This window comes from Cygnus atratus, chromosome 6, assembly GCF_013377495.2.
Source record: "Cygnus atratus isolate AKBS03 ecotype Queensland, Australia chromosome 6, CAtr_DNAZoo_HiC_assembly, whole genome shotgun sequence".
Taxonomy (NCBI): domain Eukaryota; kingdom Metazoa; phylum Chordata; class Aves; order Anseriformes; family Anatidae; genus Cygnus; species Cygnus atratus.
In genome coordinates, this window is record NC_066367.1 from 19,453,126 (window position 1) to 19,475,131 (window position 22,006).

At 41.0% G+C, this 22,006-nt stretch overlaps 1 protein-coding gene across 2 annotated transcripts; it reads right to left on the reverse strand.

The window, feature by feature from the left end:
- Positions 1-5,627: 5,627 nt before the first annotated feature.
- On the reverse strand, positions 5,628-21,481 carry GORASP2 (golgi reassembly stacking protein 2). Of its 2 annotated transcripts, XM_035571040.2 has the most exons (11): positions 21,211-21,242; positions 19,210-19,256; positions 14,022-14,102; positions 12,220-12,423; positions 11,720-11,806; positions 11,072-11,202; positions 10,320-10,452; positions 10,074-10,197; positions 9,621-9,707; positions 7,485-7,580; positions 5,628-6,695 (listed from the first exon to the last, which is right to left on the reverse strand). In XM_035571040.2, the coding sequence occupies exons 4-11, from the start codon at positions 12,361-12,363 to the stop codon at positions 6,376-6,378; spliced, it is 1,122 nt and encodes a 373-aa protein (XP_035426933.1). In that variant the 5' UTR covers positions 12,364-12,423; positions 14,022-14,102; positions 19,210-19,256; positions 21,211-21,242; the 3' UTR covers positions 5,628-6,375. The 2 variants fall into 2 exon arrangements, with proteins under 2 accessions (XP_035426933.1, XP_035426925.1); XM_035571032.2 differs by lacking the exons at positions 19,210-19,256; positions 21,211-21,242 and adding an exon at positions 21,287-21,481.
- Positions 21,482-22,006: the final 525 nt, after the last annotated feature.

A 22,006-nucleotide genomic window follows, 5' to 3' on the forward strand; every position in this document is an offset into this window, starting at 1 on the left:
GAAGCATTTCAAAAATATTTGGCTCAATTCCTCAAGGTTCTAGCTATTTCACCCCAAATTCCTCAAAGTCTTGCTACTCCTTTGTGACATGTAGTTTAAAGCTAAAAATATTCAGAAGCACAATGCAATACAGAAGGATGTTATTTTTATTACTTTTTTGTTGCTAGGAAGGAAAATGGTCAAGAAGTGGGTTGGGAACAGTATGTTCCTTTTCATTATTAAACAGGTACTTCCCAGAGACTTTTTTTTTCCCCCTTCTCTCTGACCAGGTGTTACTTGTAAGATGGATAAGAAATACGTTTCAAATAAAAACGTAACCTTTAAACAAAAGGTATTAAAGATATTATTATTTTTGAAAAACATCATCCATTTCGAGTGCCCAGCATGTTGTTTGGCAACACACAGGCTTCCAGTTGGTTTCTGTTTTCTTAGCAGTTGTAGTTGTTTTCTAACAGGATTTTATCCAAGTACCGTTTATATGTACAAAAACATCTCCTGATGTCAGATGTCTGAGCCTTAGGAAACCAGTGTCACTGCCTGGGACCTCATTTGTTCTGTTCTCTGTTTCGTGTGAACACAAGCCCACCTTAAGGCATAAACAGTGTTGTGAAATAACTTCTCATATCTTTTCTTACAAGTCTAGCTTTTAACATAGTTGATTAAGCTTGACTAGGGCCTACTGACTGTTAAAATTGAGCCTCTGTTTATAAAAATGTCAACATTTGCTTCCAAATTTTTATGTTTCTTAAACAAGCTGTGCTATTCCTCTGTTAGCTTGATTTCCCAGATCTTTTATTTAAATTGTGTAAGCATTGCCTGATGGTACGTGCCAGTCCCTATCAGTGCACATCTCCAAGCCCATACTATGGGTATGTAGAAATTCCACGATGGGAGGTCTGAAGCACTCAGTTTATTTTTAAAGATGACTATTCTGAACATTCAGAAAATGGAATTTCTTGAGAAGTCAGCTTGAAGGATAAGGTAGAGATGGTAGCAGGGTGGACGCTGCTAATCTCAGCTACTGAACTAGCTGTGCAACACACAGCACACACGTTGCAGCATGGAGAAATTGAAGCTATTTCTCTAATAGCAGGTGAGAATGTAGTGGTGTTTAAGATACTTGGTTATTTGTGGCTAACATTCATCTAAGGAGCAAGAACAGTGAAAGGAGCTGTTTGTTCATGAAATCTGCCAGCAGAGGATGGTGCTTGATTGTAATGAGTGGGAAGAGACATCTTCAAGGAGCTTGATCTAGGCAGTGCTGTAAGTGTCCTTGCAGCACACCAGAAGGTCCAGAAAAGCCAATCCCCAGTGACCCCAATAGTTTCAACACCCCAGTCAAACGTAAAGCCTGTAGCTCTACATTGCTTTTACTGATGACTAATAGTGGAGAAAGGGTCCTTGAAGTGAAATCTTGATTTATCTTCATAATCTTCTTACCTCACCAGCAAGCCTATGTCAAATGCAGGCTTTGAAGCCTAGGTTCACCACTTAAGTTTCATTTCGTAGTTTCTGCTGGGGTTTCATAGCCCACCTATAAGCTGCAACTTCCATGAACGAAGTATATGAATTTGCAACCACTTGCCTGCAAGGAGTAAACAGCTCTTGGACATGAGAACTGTTATTAAAATGGGTTGTTTTGTTGGCAGAAGTGGCTTTCACTGTTGCCATAGGTTGCCCAAGGTGAGCCTGACCTCTGTGGTCTCTCTGAAGCTGTCTTGTGGATGAGCTGAGCAACACTGGAATGCAGCTTTTAAGGATTAGCTGAGCCCAACAAATACACAAAACTGTGCTGAGAAAGTAATACTACATTGCACAACAAAGGAAAAAACTTATCTTCTGATCCTGTAGGATAAAAGTTCCAAGGCTGAGAACTTGACTATTTGGTAGGGCCGTACTCAGCTTGTAACTGCAGCATAATCATGTTTGCAGCCTTTTCTCAGGGCAAAATTCTGCCTCTGCAGGTGCAGGAAGGGGCAGTGGAGAGGCAGGTGTGTGGCCAACGGACAGAGATGGGACTGTACTCTCCTGCTGCGGAACAACGACGAGGACTCTTGCCAAGGAGTAAAGTAACAAAACATGAACCCCCCCCTTAACCTTTCTCGACCAGAACAGGCCTCCACCTGCCAGTCCTGACTGGGCCTGGGCTGTGGCCTTTGAATTTGAGTCTTGATGCAGTTGCTCGTGCCAAGTATATCACAAAAACACCACCTTGGTATTAGTGTACAACTGAAATAACGTGCAAAGGATGTTCCTAAGAAACACCAGTTGGCCCTCAGAGTGAAATCCTGATTTGCTAGCTGTACACTGTCAACTGAATGTGTTCACAAGGCCTATGGACAAGCGTGAGTTGAGGCTTCTGGAAAAGGATGTATTTGTTCCTTACTAAGCTTACTGCTCCTATCTGCAAATCTCTTAGCAACTTGACATGTTACAAAATATCTATGCTTTAACTTTTATGGAGCTTTATCTCTTTGTCTGGGGCAGGTGATAGGGTGAGCAGAGCTGTTGAAGAATCACCAATGGTAAATGAAGTTTTATGTTTGATTAAGTGAGCAGTTTTTTTGAGATTATTCTTGCATCTTAACTAATTCACTTTAAAAATAGTACTATGGTAAGTGTTGGCTCCTCATACTACAGCAAAAAAAACAGTTTCCATCACAGATAGTGTAAGCAAATCACATAAAGAATTTTTGCTTTTACTAGAAGGCCCAGCACAGGGCTGTACAAATATATAATAAGTCATTGGCAATGCTCTGAAGAATGTACAGAGCAGGATGACATAGCACAGATTACTTACAAACTATAAACAATTACAAATGCATAAATATTTTGCAGTTTACTTTTTGCCTACACCCATTACAGGATTCAAATCTAAAACGAGACAGATTCTAGGTGCCCAGCTCCAACTGACAAACCAAAACTGAGCTTGATGCCAGTGAGGCCTTCATGATAGGGAGGGATTGTCAACATTTATTTGACTTGTACAGACAAAGCCTGGTGTATAATTGAGGAAGACAAGACATCATGATCAAACATCAGTGACCCTTATCCTGCCCCCTTAAATTTAATTCCATAATCAGCACTTACATCACGGAGAGGCTGCAGATATTACCCAGGCTTCTCGTTCAGCATTGCACTATCTAAAATGAGTCTTGCCTGTAAGGATCTGTTTTCTTCAAAACTTTGATCCTGCCCCTTGCTTAGCTTGACAAGCTGCCAGCGAAATTCTGGATTTTAGAAATAGCTTAAACTCAGCCCATTCCTGCCTTCAATCAGTTGGTTTTACAGTTATCTGTAATTCCTCAAAGTACTATCACACAGCATCCAGCTGGCATCCATTTGAATACAGTTGCTGCTGCTAAAGGGGAAAGAAAAAAAGATAACACCATCATTATGAAGCCTAATCTCGCAAATTCAGCAAAAAATAAACTATTGAACGCCATCTCGTGGCACTGCACAGCTATTTCCTGGCAACACACTGGAGCTCCAACCATGACAGTGAGGTTTAATGTTTGACAGGGTTGCTTAAAAAAATGGCTGTCAGGGTTAGAAAGAGCCCATTATATGGCCACACTAAAGCTACGAAGCGTTCATCATCATTAATGCTTTATCCATACTTGCATCTCGACTTTGTAGCCTCAGCAGCTGTCTCCTGGAGCCACAGCAGAGCCTCAAGCTGCAGAATGCACCTCTTTGACATGTGCTTGTGGTTTTTCAAGCAGAGCCATAGAGATGCTCCGCACCCACAAAAACATCTGAACCACTGAACACCACTGCAGCCTTTTGTGGAACAGGAAAATACTTCCATCTTCCAGTAAGTCACATACACATTAATCATTCTTAATTATATGCAGGACTTAAGATGTTCTTGGTATGTCTACCTTCTTGTCTCCTGTCAGCACAGGAAGAACTCCATATGTTGATGTTTAAAATAACACTGGTGTGCTTATTCATAACTGTTCATTAACAGCTGAATGCATGAACTCATGGAAACAGGGTTAGACTAGCTGTCAGTCCCTTCGTGTATCTTAAGTCTTTCTTCCTGCTTACTGTTTTTAAGGGGAAAAAGTCATTAAAGACCCTTGCCACGAAGTGATTAAGCTATGATTTCCCTAAATCAAGCTAAGGAAATCAAAACACAAGGACAGAGTACAATAGTAGGAGTTCAGGTCCTCACTTCTATTCTAAGTGACACGTTTTTGTTTTTGATTCTCACTTTTAATGACTTCTTAGCTGGGAGATTAGAGCTTAAATTCTGCACCACTGAATCATCTCCAAGTTTGAAGCTGCGTTGTCTTTAGCAGAACTGCTGATGACTACACTTACACACTGCTTGCTTCCACCACTCACACCTATCAGGATGCTGGATATATTAAGGTCTCTTCTTGATTGCTTTAAGTAACAGAAGTGCATGACTTCAGACTAAGCATTCTAATTTGTTTCTGCTATTAGAGACAACTGCACAACTATGAAAGTTTGCAGCTTGCAGTTGGAAAGCATAGAAACATACCAGCTAGCCTCAGATATTACTCTAAAGGACACTGTGCCATCCTATAACAACAACAAAAAAGGCATCTGATTACAATCAGTAATTACAATCCTGGTAACAATTGCTCTAAATTTGGTACATGACAAACCTTCTATTTCTACTGCTCTTGGGTTAAAGAAGGAAAATAACAATGATGAGGACTGTAGCTGGGGAAGGTTGTAAAGTTACAGGAAGGACTGTTAGACCTGTAAGGCTTTATGAAGCTCCATACTAACAGACTTTCTTTGTATCCAGTAAAGAAAAGAGGGAATATCCTTATTCTCATTCCAAGGTTTAATTCTGAGGTATGTGACACTGGATTTACAAAAGTAAATAAAAAAGTAAATTTCTGACAAACAGTGAGCCCTGTACTTACCAAGGCAGAGGAGGCTCCAAGCAGTTAAGAAAATAAACTGCTCACAGTGTGAAAAAGTAAAGGTTTTGGGGCATTTGACAGACCTTTAAAGGCATAACAGCTGATGAGGAAACATGCAGCAGTGGGCCAAAAGAAAGTACAAATACTTAAGTGATAAAGATAAGACAGGACAACACGTATTAGATAAGGCTTCCACTTGAACTAATTCTTTGAAATGTTATGATCAGCAATTACATGCACCTTCCAAACAGTGAGCAGGCACACTGCATTGCTGAAAGGGATTTTGTGGCTGTGGAGACAGACTTGGTCTCCAGCTTGCTGATGATACTTTGAACATATTTGTAGCAAACACAAACACAAATGAAATCCCAGTAGTATAGAAGGACTGAAGCAGCACAGAAGTTTTCCACATCAGCTGCACCTGACACCTGGAGCACAGCACACATACCAGGTTATACAGGTGTATGTCTACAGTTAAGCTATAATTTTCATCCTGAACATCAATTTAAAAAAAACAAGTCTGAAACATTTGCAGGCAGATTTCATGACTCATTGCTACAACAGATCTAACCACTTCTACTGACCCTGCCTGCACTAGGAAGTCTGGCATTCCCCTCTTAGGTCTGTTTCTCTGGACAGGAGCCCTTTCACTGATTTGTGCTTGAGAGTTAAGCTCAGAACAGTTAAAAGAATTTAAGCGTTAAGCAAATAAACGTGCTATTTTGTCACATGGGATAAAATTCCAGGAATTTATTGCTGTATGTATGCTTAATCCATTAATTTGTCTTACAGTAGTCATGAAGTGCCAAATTGTGTGCTACATTTAACATTTCCTGCATTCCCTTCCAAATGCCATTTTACAGTGGGTGTGTGAAACAACGCAGCAGCGGTCACAAAACATGGCTTGAGCATCTCTCAAGAGCTCAAAATAAAGATTTGTGTACAAGCTGAATAACAAGATGTCAGTTAACAGGTCACTCAGCAACTTTAATAGAAATATCTTTAGGTGGAAGTTTTGCACTGTTAAAATTTACAACTCAGAGTAAATATTCTCATCCCCACTGTAGTAACAAGATACTTGCAAAGACAAGAACTATGGTATGTAAATGTCACACGCAAGAACTGCTTCATTTCTATCAGAAGCAAAAGTTGCTAATAATAAGCAAGGAGACCTAGCAGACTAAGGCTATCAGGCTATATTAAAAACATATACCTCCGAGTTTGGCAGTGGAATTCTATTTACCACCTTGAATTTTATTTTTATTTTTTTTGGCTAAGTACCAGTACTCTTCCTCCCCACCCACCAAGCACACTTTATAAATCCCCTTTATTTTTATTATACCTCCATATTATTTACAGGATTCCTAAAGATTAAGTACAAACTAGTATGAAATTAATGATAGTTTGCTCTTCAAATATGTATCCCATGGCTAAATAAATACCAAGCCAATCCAACAGTGATCTGGAGTTATGATTCAGAAGCTTGTGTATCTGTGGTGCAAGATGTTTTTTCATTAATGGCCAAGGATTCATTTGATTTGTCAACAATAGGCGCCTTAGAAGTTGGAGTAGTGCTATCCAAAGTGAGTGTAGAGGTCTGTTCTACATTTACAGTAGTGCCAGGGTCAACGGAAAAGCTTCCGGCTTGAGTCATGGAGGGAAGCAAATCTGTAGGCACTGTAGAAACCTCTGTGACCAAAGGAAGCAGGGGAACACATTTTGGTGGCATTGATAGAGGTGTTATTCCCATTAGGTTCAGAGGTGGCAAAGACGGAAGAGTTGGCAAACCTAAAAAAAAAAAAAAAGGCAGTGAGCTGCTACATATCACAGATCTGGATAGATTCTGTTTTAGTTTAAAATCTTCCCCTTCTCTAATCCCCTACTTAATTTCAAATGGCTACCTCTTCTCCAAGAGGAGCGTGAGCACGATATACCTGCAGCACTGATTCGGCAGACGAGTTTCAAAGCCCAATACATTTTGGATTTCGGAGACAAAGAATCAGAATAAACTCAAGTTTGTTTCCACCTCCCCAGAGGACTAGGACTTTAAGACATTAATACCGATGATTAGATTTTATTGGCTTTCACTTAAACTGCCAGGAACAAGAAATTAACGAGAACCTTATTCCATGTAAGCTTTCAATTTCTTTTTGCTTGCTCCATATGCACCTTCAGCAGTTTTATCTTATTCAAAACCATAAATCTAGCATTAGTCGGTACTTTTGGCATTCAGTCAGGGTTCTTCAATCTCCTTGTCCAGCAAACAAGGGAACACCTCATATTTTCTTCTACCCATAAAACTACATACTTTCTTTCTTGGCACAGGACAATCTCTCCTGGGGTTATAAATCAGGTAATATGGGATGACACAACTAAACACAGACACAAGCTCAGAATTAGTTTATCTCAAAACATATTCCTTGCCTACCCAACCTGGGCACTAATGTCAACTCCCATCTCCGGCAAACGTTCAATTTATCCTCTTTAGGACTCCACCAGATGGTTCTAAATTAGAGTGTCAAAGATCATCAAGGAGAGACCTGCTATTATAGTGTTTCAGTTTGCAGAAGCACTTACCAGGCTGTATGATTTCTGGAACGATGTGTGGTGCCGGTAAATTAAGTTTGGACAGATCAGTCAGGTTGGGAAGCCCTGCTGGTAATGGCATCAGACCTGAGAGGAAAGTGGAAAAATGACAGTTGAAAATTTCAAGCCTTTTTTGTTCCCATCTCTGGGATCTTATTGATTATTTGAAGTTGTTTCATATTGCTTTACATCTTGATCATCATCTTTACATATAAAAATGCAAATTCACTTGACTTTCAACTTCGTTACACAATGAAAAAAGTTACCCACTGCAGGAAGATAGGACTAGTAAATACACAATCCCAATCTTTCACATTTTCCTGAGGAAATCAGAATCTTATTTTAAGGAATAAACATTTTTAATTTCAAAGTTCAGCTTTTAACAAAAATAGTTATTTCACTGCAGCACTGTACCAGAAGCCTTCCATTCCTAGTTTGAATGTCAGAAGATCATAATATGAAATACAGGAAAAAAAATCAGTATTAAGGATCGGAAATACTATTCTTAGTCTTTTCTATTCAGTTTATAATTGAAGTTAAACACAAAAATATATAGAAAAGGCAAAACAGTAACTTTCAAGGTCAGGAAGGATTGAAAATACAATACAAACATACAGTGAACATAACACATGGCCTTTCATCATTGTGTTTGCTGTAAAACATCTTTTCCCTCCTGATTCTCCTGTCTTAGCTGCATTTCTGATACAATGGCTTTCTTCCTACTTGATAGTTAGTTCAAGGAAGTCTAATTTTGAGATAAATTGCTAATATTACAGTAGCAACAGGGAGAGGAGGGAGAAAGTCTAAAAACAGGCAACTGTACACAAATTTTGATTAAAAACCATTTTTCTTTACCTACCTGAGAATTTATTAGCCACAAAGGCTGACATCATCTGAGTCAAAGAGCTTTCAGCTCAGCTATAAGCAACTTTGATTTTTTTTAATCTGAAAAAAAATCTGAACTTCACACAAATTCACTCAAATATTAAACCTCCTATATATTTAAGGCTTACAATTTGCATGTCCATACTCGTGAAATTGTAATGCAATATTCTAATAACTTTCAAAAAGGCAATGGTACTGTTCTGAGAACAAGGTGGAATAAAAATTCATATTTGCAGCTGTTTGAGGAGACGGTTATGGATGCAGGAAGGGAGAAGACATTAACAGAAGCTAAGCATAATGGTTTACTATTTTAGCTATGCAGTACAAGATTAAAAGTTCCCTACTCTTGTATGCAGGCACTTAGCTCTCCTACATAATATTTCCTATGTTACAGACCATACCTCCATGCATTACTTAAAACCTTTATCTACTTTTCTTATAGCCTACAAAACAAAACACAGTTCTTCCAGTGTTTTGGAAGTGCATGACTGAGTCCTGTACCAGTGCATCAATTATATGGCAAAATCCCATACAAAACCTATCTTACCCACTATGAATATTTCTGGAGTACTAGTACTCAAAACACTTATCAGGAAATAACATACACTACTTTGGAGACAGATTCTTGCTTTTATTATACAGAGTTTAATTGCTAAATAATTCAGAAACAGTAACTGCAACATATAGTTCTATACTGTTAGCCCTCTGCTTATACTAAGAATGATCAAGCTGAGCATTAAAAAGGAGTCTCCTAAAATTGAATTTTTAATAGGTGAAAGGAATGTAGAAACAGGCAAGATATGCCTTCCCGAATCTTTTTTCTGTCTTTATGTTTGAATGAAAAGGACAAACAGGAACTCTGAAGCTACTTGCCAGAGTATTTTGCACCATACCGTTTATGAAGTATGGCAAGTAGTGATGTATCAAATCAAGAAGTGTTGCAAGCACAGCTAATACCTTCCATAGAAATCCAGAATGCTACATCTGTTATGCAGGGGGGGCTGAAATGTAAGTGATTATGAGCTTTCTTGCTAACTCAGTCCTCTGTGCTAGAACCATGTGCACAGCATGTCTATAAAAAAAAAAGCTCCTAACATTGCAGAGGTTGTATAAAATTGTTCTGATATGAAATGCCTAAGCTGTATGAAGCTATATCCTGCAGCCCTAAAAGAGGGGTGGAAAAAGACAAGACTCTTCGCTTTCTCCTTTGTTTCAGAAGTGTTTTAAATGTTACCTACTCACCTGGTAATGTAGTTGCTGGATTAACTGCTGGCACAGAAGTAAGGGACTGACTGACTTGTGGTGGTAATAATGGAACTGTTGGAACACCTGGTGGAGTATACAGGAAAACAACACTAATTTTAAGCATACAACACTTCAGCTCCCTTCCTCAAGGGAGTACATGCCTTAAATAACTGTACAACATTGATGAAGAAAATCATTATTTAAAATAACACGTATTTCTGATAGAAGTTACCAAATCTTTTGTGAGCAGTACTTGTGTTATGCTTGTGTTAAAGAGAATATAACTATTACAGTACTCTAGCCTTTGTTGTTAAGAAAAGTTTTGGGAAGAGAGAAGTTTGGGGGAAGAGTCCCTCTTCTCCCTTTTATTAAATACATGGAAACACCTGTGAATCAAAAAAAAAGTCAATATATCTATGCATTTCAGAAGTTAGTTACTTCCACACTAACCTGTACTGAGAACATTACTGACAGTAGTTGAGGGTGAACTAATAGAAAGTCCGGAGAGACTCTGTTCGAGTCCTGCTGGCCCAGGGGGTAATGCTGGCGAGGGATTAACTGATGACAGCTGAACCTTTCCAAAAGAAAAAAAAAGTTACATCATTAGGGTTTGTTTTCACAAGAACCAGTAAAAGCAGAAAAGCAAGATAACATCATAATCCATTTTACGAAGCTAAAGGAGTGACTACAACTTACCTCTGTAAAGCCATCTTTGAGGGGACTGAGAGATGCACTAGGCAACTGTCCTGGGAGAGAGATTTTCTTTCCCTCTTCAAATGGGCGTGTAGGTATCCTATGCAAATACCCATAGCCAATGCCACATCCTAGGCTTTTAAAACATGAACATAAAGTTGCTTTACTGACTTCTAAATACTATAAACTCCACATCAAGCAAATGCATGAAAGACCCAAGATGCCAACAGGTTTCAAGATAAGTTCTATAAAAATATCTGTGTTTACAGGAAAAAGCTAAATATTGCCTCATTTTCTATGGAGAAGTAATCGTTATGAGACAATAGAAAGGAAACTGTAGCTTTTACCAATAAATATTTAGCAGAAGTTTTATTGTTATTTGAACCAAGCAGCTGTATCAGGAATATACCTTTGCATTCAACTCACACCTGTTGTTTGCAGTCCTGTTCTGGGTACAGTGCGATACTGTACGAATATACTACAGCCTAATGAGTATTTGAAGTCTCATGCAGAAAGCAATCATTGCACTCCGTGCATTTTTGAACTAGCTAATTTCCTCTGCAAATATATCCCCCCAATTAGTAACTAAATCTGAATTTCAAGTAAGTATGTAATTTACTATAGCAGAAACACCTTGGATATAAGAACAGTCTTTTCCCGGTTTTGCAGAGAACTTAAGGAAGCAGCTTTTAGGCTAGTGCTAATAAGAAAGTTGTCCCACTTTGCCGCAGCTCCCATGATATATTTTTTCTTACCTGCCTTCTCCACCCCATGCAGAATTTGGAGTAATCACTACTTCCCGACAGTTATCTGTGTCTGTGTTGTACACATAAAGTTTTAATGGCTTTGCTTCATGTGTTTCAATAAGGGAGAAGAGATCTTCAGACTGCAAAAGGATAATAACGAATGAGGGCTCTTTTGTCCTTATTTTATCACTTTATATGAGAATGATTATCTTCCTCGTCCTAACTTTCTGTAACAGAACCTGGAAATTGCTACATGGTGCAGTTGTTGCGGTGCTGCTGTTTTATCACAAGGACAACTTTAAGTGCTTTGCCAGCACAACTCAGAACACGTGGGACAACCCTAGATCTTAAATCTGCTATTTGATATATTAACATTAGAGTACAAAACGTTTACATCTGACTTCATAATGATATTTAAGAGCAATTTTTATTTCCAGAATTGCATTTAAGCACAATGCAAGGGCAACATGCCAGAACACCTTCCTCTTTGTATCAAGTTACTTCAATTAGCAGTGAACAGACAGAATAGGAGATGTTTCAAACCACCTAGGTGCTGTTTTCTAGTTTAACAAAAAAAATCAAGATGTTACTTACGTGTATATATATATATATATATATATATATATATATATATATTACTTATATATATGTACATACCTCATTCATAACAGTATCTGCTCCAATGATATAGTCACTGTGAGGTCTGAGTCCAGCCAATGCAGCAGGAGAATTTGGTTCCACTTCCTGGTTTTAAGATGGAAAATTACGAAACATTACGTAACAGCCAGAGTGCAGCAGAACAGTCACATATGCACTTCACACAAGTTTTGAGTGAGACAAACTAGTTAAGTTTTCAACCCAGTTAGTGAACTAGTAAACTGAACTAGTAAAACAGCAGTGAGGTGACAGTCTCATTAGACACCATCACAAGGAGTTCAGAATACTGTGCAACAGCACTGATATGAGATTTGATAACATACACAATTCTACTTCAAAAGCCTTTCAAAAAACAAAGCCAATGAACAGAAAACAGACCAATTTCATCTCATAGCTTGCATACCCCCTTGCAAGTTACTTTTCTGTAAAAAAAACTGAAAAACATTAACAGTAAGCAACATATTTTGCAGTAAGAAAAATACTTGGAAGTCTGTACATACCAATACATGCCATACATTTTCGTTGGCCCCATCGAAGCTGCAGAAACGAATGCTCACCCCCAGCAGGCCCTGTCCACCCCACATGTTGCTGGGGGTCACTGATGTTTCTCTTAGTTCCAGTGTTTTGCTACTGTACACTAGCATTTTTACAGGTTTTTCAACATTTGCTTTCAACAGGTCCTTGAGAGTGTCATTGTCTTTATTCTGTAAATGTTCAAATAAGAGCTTGATTTAGCGTTGAACAGAGTGAGCATCCAGTTCTATAGGATCACTATTGCATGTCAGAATTCCTATAAACACTAAGCATTATCAGAATATCTCTCTACAGCTATTTCATAACAAGCTTTCAGTCCCTTCACAATTCTATAACACACCTCCAGAGAAAAACTGTGGTTTCACAGTAATAGATCATATATTCCAATTGTAAAAACACTTCAATTAAACCTAAGATATGATATATGGGAAATTAACATTTAAATATGGAGATATTCCTGTTTCCCATTCATAAACTTGGTACCTGTAACAAAGGTCACATCAGAAACATTCAATTCATGTAACATTCAAGTAATTAATGATAGAATTTATGCACTGATATTAACTAGCTCCAGTAACTTGTTTTTTGGTTACTCAAAACATAGAACAACAGCATTTTTGGAACTATCATAGATGTTTGTGTTTTCTGTTGTGTTTTTTTTTTTAAGGACCAGTATATCAACAGCATCTGAGGCCATGTTTGCAAGAAGACATCGGGAACGCCTCTCTGGCAAGAGGGAGCAGAGGACAGGGACTGAGGCCCCCCTGAACGAGCCAGCTCTAGATTGTGAAGCCAGGTACCAGCCCCACATGGGACCAAAGCCAAGCTGCACTGCTCACAGACATCCTGGTTACAGGCTGGTTACACCACTTCAGGCTCCAGCTTAGCATTTAATGCAGCACTGTATTTTGCACATGGACATACACGTTGCTCTGATTAGTTTAACAGTCCTCAGGTAGTGGAATCTTAGGCCACGTAAACATGGACCTGTTTACTCAAAACCCACGCAGGACATAATGTGCAATTCAAATTCTTAATTCTGAAAGTAAATCTGTATTATGAGAATGCCAGAAAACTGATTTGAAACAGCAACTTTTGAGAACTAACTACAGGGCCTACTTGTCATGCTTCCAGAGAACAAAATCACTTAAAGTAGAGCAGATATTTCCACAGGAGAGATAGGATACTTCATCCCACTCTGAGCTCTTTCCGTATGTTCTTAGATATGCCCTGCAGCTTTGCAGAGTCTTTCTTGAACCAGCTTCACTGGAAGAGTTTACCCACAGCTGTTTTTTTCCACTGCTCTGATGGTTTGCTGTCTCACAACAGCTCAACTTGAAAACTTTCTCACATGATTCCTGCCCAACTAACAGCTTTGACAACAGTTCTTTCAACCAACTTGTTTTGACTGAAATGAGTTCGCAAGTTCTCACACAAGCAGTTTTACAGACTGAACTGGAGGGGGCACTCACACAAGCAGCTAGAGGTGGGTCAGCAGCTAGTATTACCTTCTGCTGGCAGAAATGGTCTCAGAGAGCATGTCTGTCTGCACTCTTACTCTCCAGCTTAGTTTCTGATAAAATTATAAGGTAAAGGAAATTGATTTCTGATGTAGTTAGGCATTCCAATTTTAGACCAAGGATAAATATTTTATATATATATATATATATATATATATTTAAATAAATACAATTGTTTATCTATAGAAATAAGATTCCCAACATGTTGTTTGTATTCAGTCAGTATTATAAAATAGCAGCACACTTACCAGTCTCGAACCATTAATAGACACAATAAAATCAAAGAATGGCTCCAATCCAGCCCTATGCCCCGGTGAGTTTTCTTGTACCTAACAGAAAATGAAACAAGAGTTTAGCAACAGCGTACCAATGCTGATTTATAGATTAGAATTATATTTCTGGTTGTGCTATGTGTAGTTCTAGAAACTACTGATATTTGTACGTACCATTTTTAGTATGTTCAGATATAATCTTTTGTACCAAAACAATACCTCCCTTAAAAAGTGTAAAAAGATCACTATATTTTATTGAGGAAGGACAACACTAAACAACCACTGGGACAAGCACTGCTTCAACAGCTGTAGCAGTTAAATTGCAGACATTTATTTCAATAAAGGACATTATGGTCAATAGGCAAGCATAAGAAATTCTGAAAAAGTTAGTTAAAAAGCAGCATCTTTACCCTAAGTACCAACACTGGGCCCTGTTTTTCATCTTACACTTATTAGAGGAAAAGGAGAGTTACATCTGCATAAGCAGAGGTTGTTATCTCATGATTAAACATCACCTGTTGAGATTCTTGAGAAATAGAGGGCATGTGTATAACCTATGATTCATTAACATACCAGCAAGCCACAAGAAAAGGGAAGGATGCAATGTTGCAGCTATGGCAGCTCAAATAATTCAACCACCCCACTAGGACAGGCTTAAATGTTGGATATGCATTTCTCCCAGAATCTTAAAGTATGTTTTTAATTCCAAATGGAACAACTGATAGACATATTCTGCCAGTGCTGGCTTTTCACTGTTACACGCATTGCCAATATAGACAAAAACTCCAACATGGCTGTCAGATTTTTCCTACAGCCTTTGGAGCAAAGTGTATCTATCTTTACTTGTCAATTGATTCATTTTACTTGCTGGCTTTCTTTTACATCCTACATTCATCTTCCAAATGCTCTAAAAAGCATCATCCCTAACAGTGTGGTTTCTTATATTACGTGTTAATCCATCTGACAAAACTGGCACAAATCTGGTATTGAACAAACTACCAATCTGATTCTGCAGGAATTCAGTTTTCTTAGGATGACTCATCTAAAAGAAAATATTCTAATATGGAAAAAAGTTAGATTGCTACTAAAACTGGCCTCAGACTATTTATCTCCACCTGACACAATCACAATGTCAGGGCTTGGAAAAAGCACAGATTACTTGTGGATAGCCTTCTGTAACAGATGCCAGAAGCCTAGAATGTTAGTGTCACATAATCGAAACATGAACGAAAAATAATTTGGAATCAGTAGTTCCATTAATTGCTGTCAAAATTTGATAGAGCAGCCAACAAGTACAAATTCAACGCTATCTCAGCCAAAGCAATAAAAACAACTGAGGTAGAAATAGCATCACAGAAACCCACATTTCCAATGAGATCCTGAAGTGTGTCTACAGAAGTGTCTCTTCAAGACACCTGCATGCTCCTTGGAAATGAAAGGTATTATCCCAGGTGCCAGCTATTAACTGCATGGGACCACAGCTCTCACTCACCAGCGCAGCCCAGCGAGCCAGAAGCACTGCACCACGCTATGCACCACACTATGAGGCCAGTCTGTGGGTTCGAGATACCTCTTGCCAAGAATCACTAGGGGTAAGAGAGCGAGCTGTGCACCAGGTCGGGGTGAGAGTACAAGCTACACTCCATGTGGCGGGCCCTCTGACATGATTGCACAGAAACTCCTGGGCACACTGAGGATGTGTTGCTTTGACTTCAGTGAACTATACCCAGAGCTCGTCTTTAACTTCAGGTATTAAAACTTCCAATAACATAGAACCCTCAGAACAGCGTCCACAAACAGAAATTGTAGCTTATGAAAAACGTTGCAGAGAGGCTGGGTGATTATTCTGCTCAAATATGGAGAGCATTAACTTGCTAAGTCAGGTACTCGAGGCTTTTCCACCAAAGAAAGGTTAAACAAACAGTTTCATGAAAGCAGTAAAGAACTCCAGTTTCTGATGGACATGTTCCATAATTGCATTCTCAGGCTTGAAGTTTCTCCGGTACTCAAGTCATTCAAAACATCCTTTCCTCAGATGTGGTTCTTCTAGTAGCTAATGGATGAGCTTGTGCTGTTTGTTACTCAGTTTAGGGAGGGCACAAAAAAATGCTTTATAGGGTCTCCCTCCCTCATTCCACCACCTATTTCATGCTCACATTTTGTATTTTCTAATATGCCTAATATGCCTGACAGGAAGGCTTTCTGCCTAAACAAAATCAGCAGATGGTTTCAGAAATTATTGGAAGAACTCAAAGTCAGAAAATGTCATCTTAAACCTCATCAAGAAAAATGAGTAAACCCAGCAACCCGATACATTTCTTCAGATAACATACCAGATTGTTAGACCTAGATACACATCATGGCCTTGAAATCATGAAAAGCCAGATGTCAGCCAGCAAACAGCTGCAAAAGCAGCCCTGACACGGTCTGCTCTTCATTCAGAGATTTTCCTCCATTTCTAAATGCATTCCTTAAAAGAAGAAGAAAAAGCCCAACCCCTCTGCCACAACATCCTTCCCACCACAACCTCACATATGATAGATTACATCCTGAACCTTTTAAACCAACAGCGACCAGTATTCAGTAAGGTAATCTTTTAAAATTAGAAGCACCTACAATAAATGAGAATTACATACACTCAGCATCTATCAATGTCAAGCTCACTGACACATGAAATGTATGGATTTGGTATTCTAAGTACATTACTTACAGTCTGCCCAAAACTGATGAAGGCACAGTGAGAGCTTCCAAGTTCTGAATGATTAGTTTGCAGAAATTATCTGTAGATGTTGAACACTTTCCCCCATATCCATCTGAACCCCGAACATCTTTGCACGGTCTGTTTGTAAAAGTGCTTGCAGATACCGCCAGGGAGCTGTCTCTGAAAGTAATCAAGCTCTTATAGCTGCATAAATCACACAAACACATGTACCTCTACCCCTTCTGTCACCGCGTGTCCTTATCCTGTGATGTACAGGTTCAGTCACAAAGTTTCATATTTCCCTAGCTTGTTTGGGCCCGATGCCACTGATGGAAAAGCATTTTCATGCCTGACAGTCCCAGCAAAACCCCTAAGTGCTGCACTCGTTCCACGCGAGAGTTCTCCCCCTCAAAGAAGCAGCACGCTCAGCGCTGCGTGACACCAGCAGTGACCCCACACAGCTCCCACGCTGTACCATCGTGTTTTCAGCCATCCATCTGCCACCACCGCTGCACAGTGCCACGCACACAGCACAGCTTTCTGCTCCAAGCCCTGGTCATGCACTACAGCAACAAAGGGTAACTAGGTGTCTTAGGAAACACGAGGGCACAGAAACCTTGCTGCTAGTGATGGAAATAAAGGTTCCATTTATAGGTACATAAATTCTGGGCCTCCTGAGCAATCCCGCTTTGTGCTTCTCTGCTTGTATTTCCCAAGTCAGTCAGTAACTGGCCTTTATAATCGAGTAAGGACTGAGGAAAAAAAAAACAAGTATTGCCGCTTACAACAGATGCGAGTGCAGGCAAGATACCATCCACGGCAGCTTAGGAAGCCTAATTCCCTAAAAGCCAGCTGTTACTGCAGCCGTGTAAGTTACAGCCACCTGTGGGTAAATGCTCTGACTTTCTGTGAGTACAGAAAAGCAGCGCAATAGACTACCAAGAGGAGCTGTGGAACTGCTGCCACCAGAGGCTTTTAAGAGCAAGCAAAGAAAATATCAGGAATGCTGAAAGTCAGAAGGTAGAAAAGGGCTTTATGGCCCTTCCAGCCTCATATAATGCTGCAGGCCCTCAGCTTCTCACCGAGGAGGCAGCACCCAGACAGCAGGGCTGCTGAGCACATACATCACACACACTACTTATTTCACTTTTAATTCACTGTCAAGAATTAAGCAGGGAAAAAGTTTCAAGGTCAAGACACTAATAATAATTGTACAACAAATAAGATTTCTTTTTCAGTAAATACATAATATTTCTTCTTGCTAAAACCCCTTCTCAACACTATCCCTTGTAACTACATAGTATATATTTATTTCACACATTACAGTATGACTGCTTAGCAACACAGTGGTCACAATTTTAAGCCCTGGGCCTCCGATGCTACAGCACATGGAATTAGGCATGGAAACCATGATTCTCAAAAGCAGATGAAGGCTCTCGTCACTTTTGAAAGTCACATCTTACACTAGTGTCCACTTAAACCTTTTAGAGCTTGGCTGCAAGCACTAAATACACAACTTCTAGGGAGCAAAAGCTTCAAAGCATTTTTTTTTCCAAACAAGAAATCCTAAGTAATATTTACTTTATTACCAACAAAATGCTGAATAAAGTTTTTTTTTGTAGTTCTTCTGCACGTTCTGTAATAGGTAATAAAACTTCATTACGTATAATCTGTGAGCAATTCCTCTGTTAGGGCTTATAACCAATTTTATTTGTCAGCTATTATAACACATTACACAGTATAACTGTATTGAATTTCCTTATGAACAACCAGCTTTTAAGAGAAAAAGCTTTATAAGCTTTCTACAAGAAAATAGATTCCCTCCGCACAGCACCAAGTTTTACTTTTAACACAGAGCATTCACACTGAGCACTTAAAAACCGAGCCCCCTTTAGAAAAGAAGAATCCTCTTCATGGCTACATACTTGCATCTCTACTACAACAAACTGAAACAAAAGTTAGAAATCTAAACTTCAACCATGGTGGTTCACTTATCTTTTTGTGAGAACAGCATACGACACAGCAACATACAGACCTCTAGAAGATAAAAATTCTTGTATTGTTTATTTCTGAAAAAATTGTCAAATTGAGTGTGGGCAAACTATAGCAGTTTTGCATTTGCAATGCTGAACAGTAAAGTTTTTCAAAATTACACTTCAATCTGATTTGAAGAGCAGACATAAGTGTCTACTGAGAATACACAGAGGCAGACAGTCGCCCTAATCCACCACGTAATTGTATGTTAAAAGGTGTTTCCAATGTAAGAAGCAGCAATGGTGAAAATCCCCAGAGTTAAGTAACAGTGCACACTATCAGCTGGGGAGGCACTGGTTGAAAGCAAGATTTATCAGCACATCACACAATCCAGTAACTGAAAGCCTAACAGCAGAATCGTGTACAACAAATAAAAACATGTTCTAAAGAACTGATTCAAACACAGGACAGACAGATCATTAGGTGTACCTGTGAAGGGGTGATGGCAACAAAACAGTCTGCAACTTCATCTCCATCTTAAGAAAAAAAAAAAAAGCTACGTTTCAGTGCCTAGGAACCCCAACAGCGCAATCCACAGCAGCTTGTCCCATCGGGGATGAGTGTGATGAAATTGCTTTCCTTCTACAACGCTTCAGTCCTGGAGGGTTCACATTTCCTGTTGCAAGTGCACTGATAAAAAGCCCACAATGAAAGCAATGCTGCATTGCATATTAGCAGGAGCTGCCAAAAAGACTCAAGTAATCTTTTAAAGGGAAGTGAAAAAAAGTGAGAAATTAGCGATTAAAAAGTCTGTATTATTCCCTTGGCTCTCTGTTCTGGTCCTGCTCGGAGTGACGGCAATGGCACTTGCTACCAGCCCCGCAGGGAGGCAGTCGGTGCGGTCTGGAAAGCTCGCTGTCAGAAACCCATGACGTGCAGCTGCCTGGGCAGCTTCTGCGTGGCTCCCAGGCCCGCCAGTCTGATTTACGTAAGTAAAACACCGAGCTCAGAACTCAAGTTCGAGCTTGAGTATAAAGTAGAAGACAGCAAGACCACTGCTCAACGCACTGCCAGAGGCTGGGCCACACAGACAGGCCAAGTATTTGTGCAGAGCTCCTCCAGCAGCAGGAGCTGAGCACCTTGCTACAGAACATCAACTGCACAGCTCAGCTTGGGAAAACTAAGTTGGAAAATTCTGCTCACATACATTTCAATTTAAACATTACAAATTATAATTTTATGAAACTTCAAAGCTTCTCTCAACTTTGAAACTACAAACCTAACTACGTATAAGCACTGGCCTTGCTCCTATTAGGCTGCGATCGTGGTGCGATTTAAGATGCCTATCAACAGGAAGAATAATTGTTCATTGTCGTGGCATCTGAAGACTCAGCAGGAAGATAAAGTAGTGAAAAACAGAAACATCAGTCTGCCTGCAACAGCCTGCAGGTCCTTTCCTGTATTTAATGGAAAACTGGCTGTCCTCTCGCAAATCAACTTCTTCAACATGCACCTACCAATTACAGTTAGAGACCAGTAATCAAACACTGCCACCTCAAGCCACAGCAAAACCATTACAACCAGAAGGTGCCTAAATGAAAACAAAGTTGCCAGATTCAACTAGGATTATAATAAAGAAGCAGATTGTGCTTCACAGAAGAGATGCACCTCAGTTTACTACCAAGCTTTGACCAAACCATATGAACTGCTGAATCTGACAGAGCTGACATTCTAACTGCAAGCCACTTACTTATTTTATGGCCCCTGAAAGTAAGAAGATGGTATTTACGCTATTCCGTTCTAAAGAATAAGTGTCTTCCACAACATGCCTTTTTCACCCACCATGCTAAAACAAGGTATTTTGTGGAGGAAAGGAAAATCCAAAATGGATTGTTATATATTACTAACATTATAAAGGAGAAACAAAGACCCCCATGACTTCAGCTTCTATGGAAAATTTTCTACCAGACGAATAGGTGTTATCAGAATATCAACATTTGCTTTCCAAAAGCATCACCCAACATTCTAACACCTAAGAGACGACCTCTGTTCTTCGCCTACATACAGCTGTAGCTCACTGCTAACAGCCACACCAAGTTGAAGAAGCACTAATCCACACGGGCACGGTTCTGCAGCTCCTTTACACCCCTGGCACGCGGGGCCAGCCCGAGTCGGGGAGCTGACGCGGTAAAACTAGGCGCAAACGAGCTCCTCCACAGCAGCGCCCGCCGTGAGGGTGCCGTGAGGGTGCCGTGGGGGTGCCCTCGCACCGGCCGTTGGCCTCCAGGCCCCCACAGGGCCCGCAGAGGCGCTCCCGGAGCCGGCCGCTCCTCGCGTGCCGCCCGCAGGCCGCAGCACCGCCCCGCCGGGAGCCCCCCGGGCCGCGGGAGCCCAGCCCCAGCCCCGGCCCCGGCCCCGGCCCCGGCCCCTGCTGCTGCCCCGCGGTGCCGCCGGGAGCCCCCGGGCAGGGGAGAGGCCGCGGGGCCCTACCGGCCGTCCTGGCCCTAACGGCCGCGGGGCCGCCCCCTCCCCTCCCGCCCCTCCCGCCGCGCGCCGCGGCCCTCACCCTCAGGACGTGGTAGCCCTCGGTGCCGCCGCCGGGGATGTCGACGCTCTGCGAGGCGCCCATGGCGGCGGGCGGGCCGGCAGGCAAGCAAGCAAGCAGGGCAGGGCAGGGCAGGCAGGACAGGCCCCCACGGACGTGGCACCCGCTCCTCCCGCCCGCCTCGGCAGGGGCGGGGCCCGGCGGCGCGGGGCAGGCCGGGACGGGGGGGTAGCGCCACAGCGCCCCCTGCTGCCGCCGCCGGGAGCGGGAGCAGCAGGACGAGGGGGCGGGGCCGGACGGTGGCCACGAGGGGCCACGCGCCGCCCGCTCGGCACTGGCGCCCCCTGGCGGCCCGGGGGGGGCAGCGGCCAGCGGCGCCATCAGAGCCCAGGGGAGGTGCTCAGGGAGCGCTGCGGTCGCCGCTCGTGTTCAGTAACGCACAAAAGAGCAGTGTGTGGTGAGCCGGAACACGGCGCTGAAGATCCTGATGTAATCACTTCATTACAAGAATTCACCTCTAGGATCACCAAAGGCAGCGGTACAAAGTAAAAAGGCAAAGCAAGTAACACATAACTAAACTCTATCTGACAAGAAATCCTGTGGTCTTCATAGGGTACGAGAAACTTACTGCAGCGCATTGTAACACCTGCATGAGTTGATAAAGGAAGAGTCACCCAAAAAAGGCCAAGAATTTTACCAGCTGAAGTACATTTTCTGCTTCCATACATACGCCATTTCAAT

Coding starts and splice junctions, on each gene's coding strand:
- GORASP2 (XM_035571032.2), bottom strand. CDS start 21,349: ATGGGCGCCTCGCAGAGCGTCGACATCCCCGGCGGCGGCACCGAGGGC. Junction 14,103..21,286: donor AGGGCTACCACGTCCTGAGG/GTGAGGGCCGCG, acceptor ATTTTCTGTTAG/GTACAAGAAAACTCACCGGG. Junction 10,453..11,071: donor GCATGGGGTGGAGAAGGCAG/GTAAGAAAAAAT, acceptor ATGTTTTAAAAG/CCTAGGATGTGGCATTGGCT.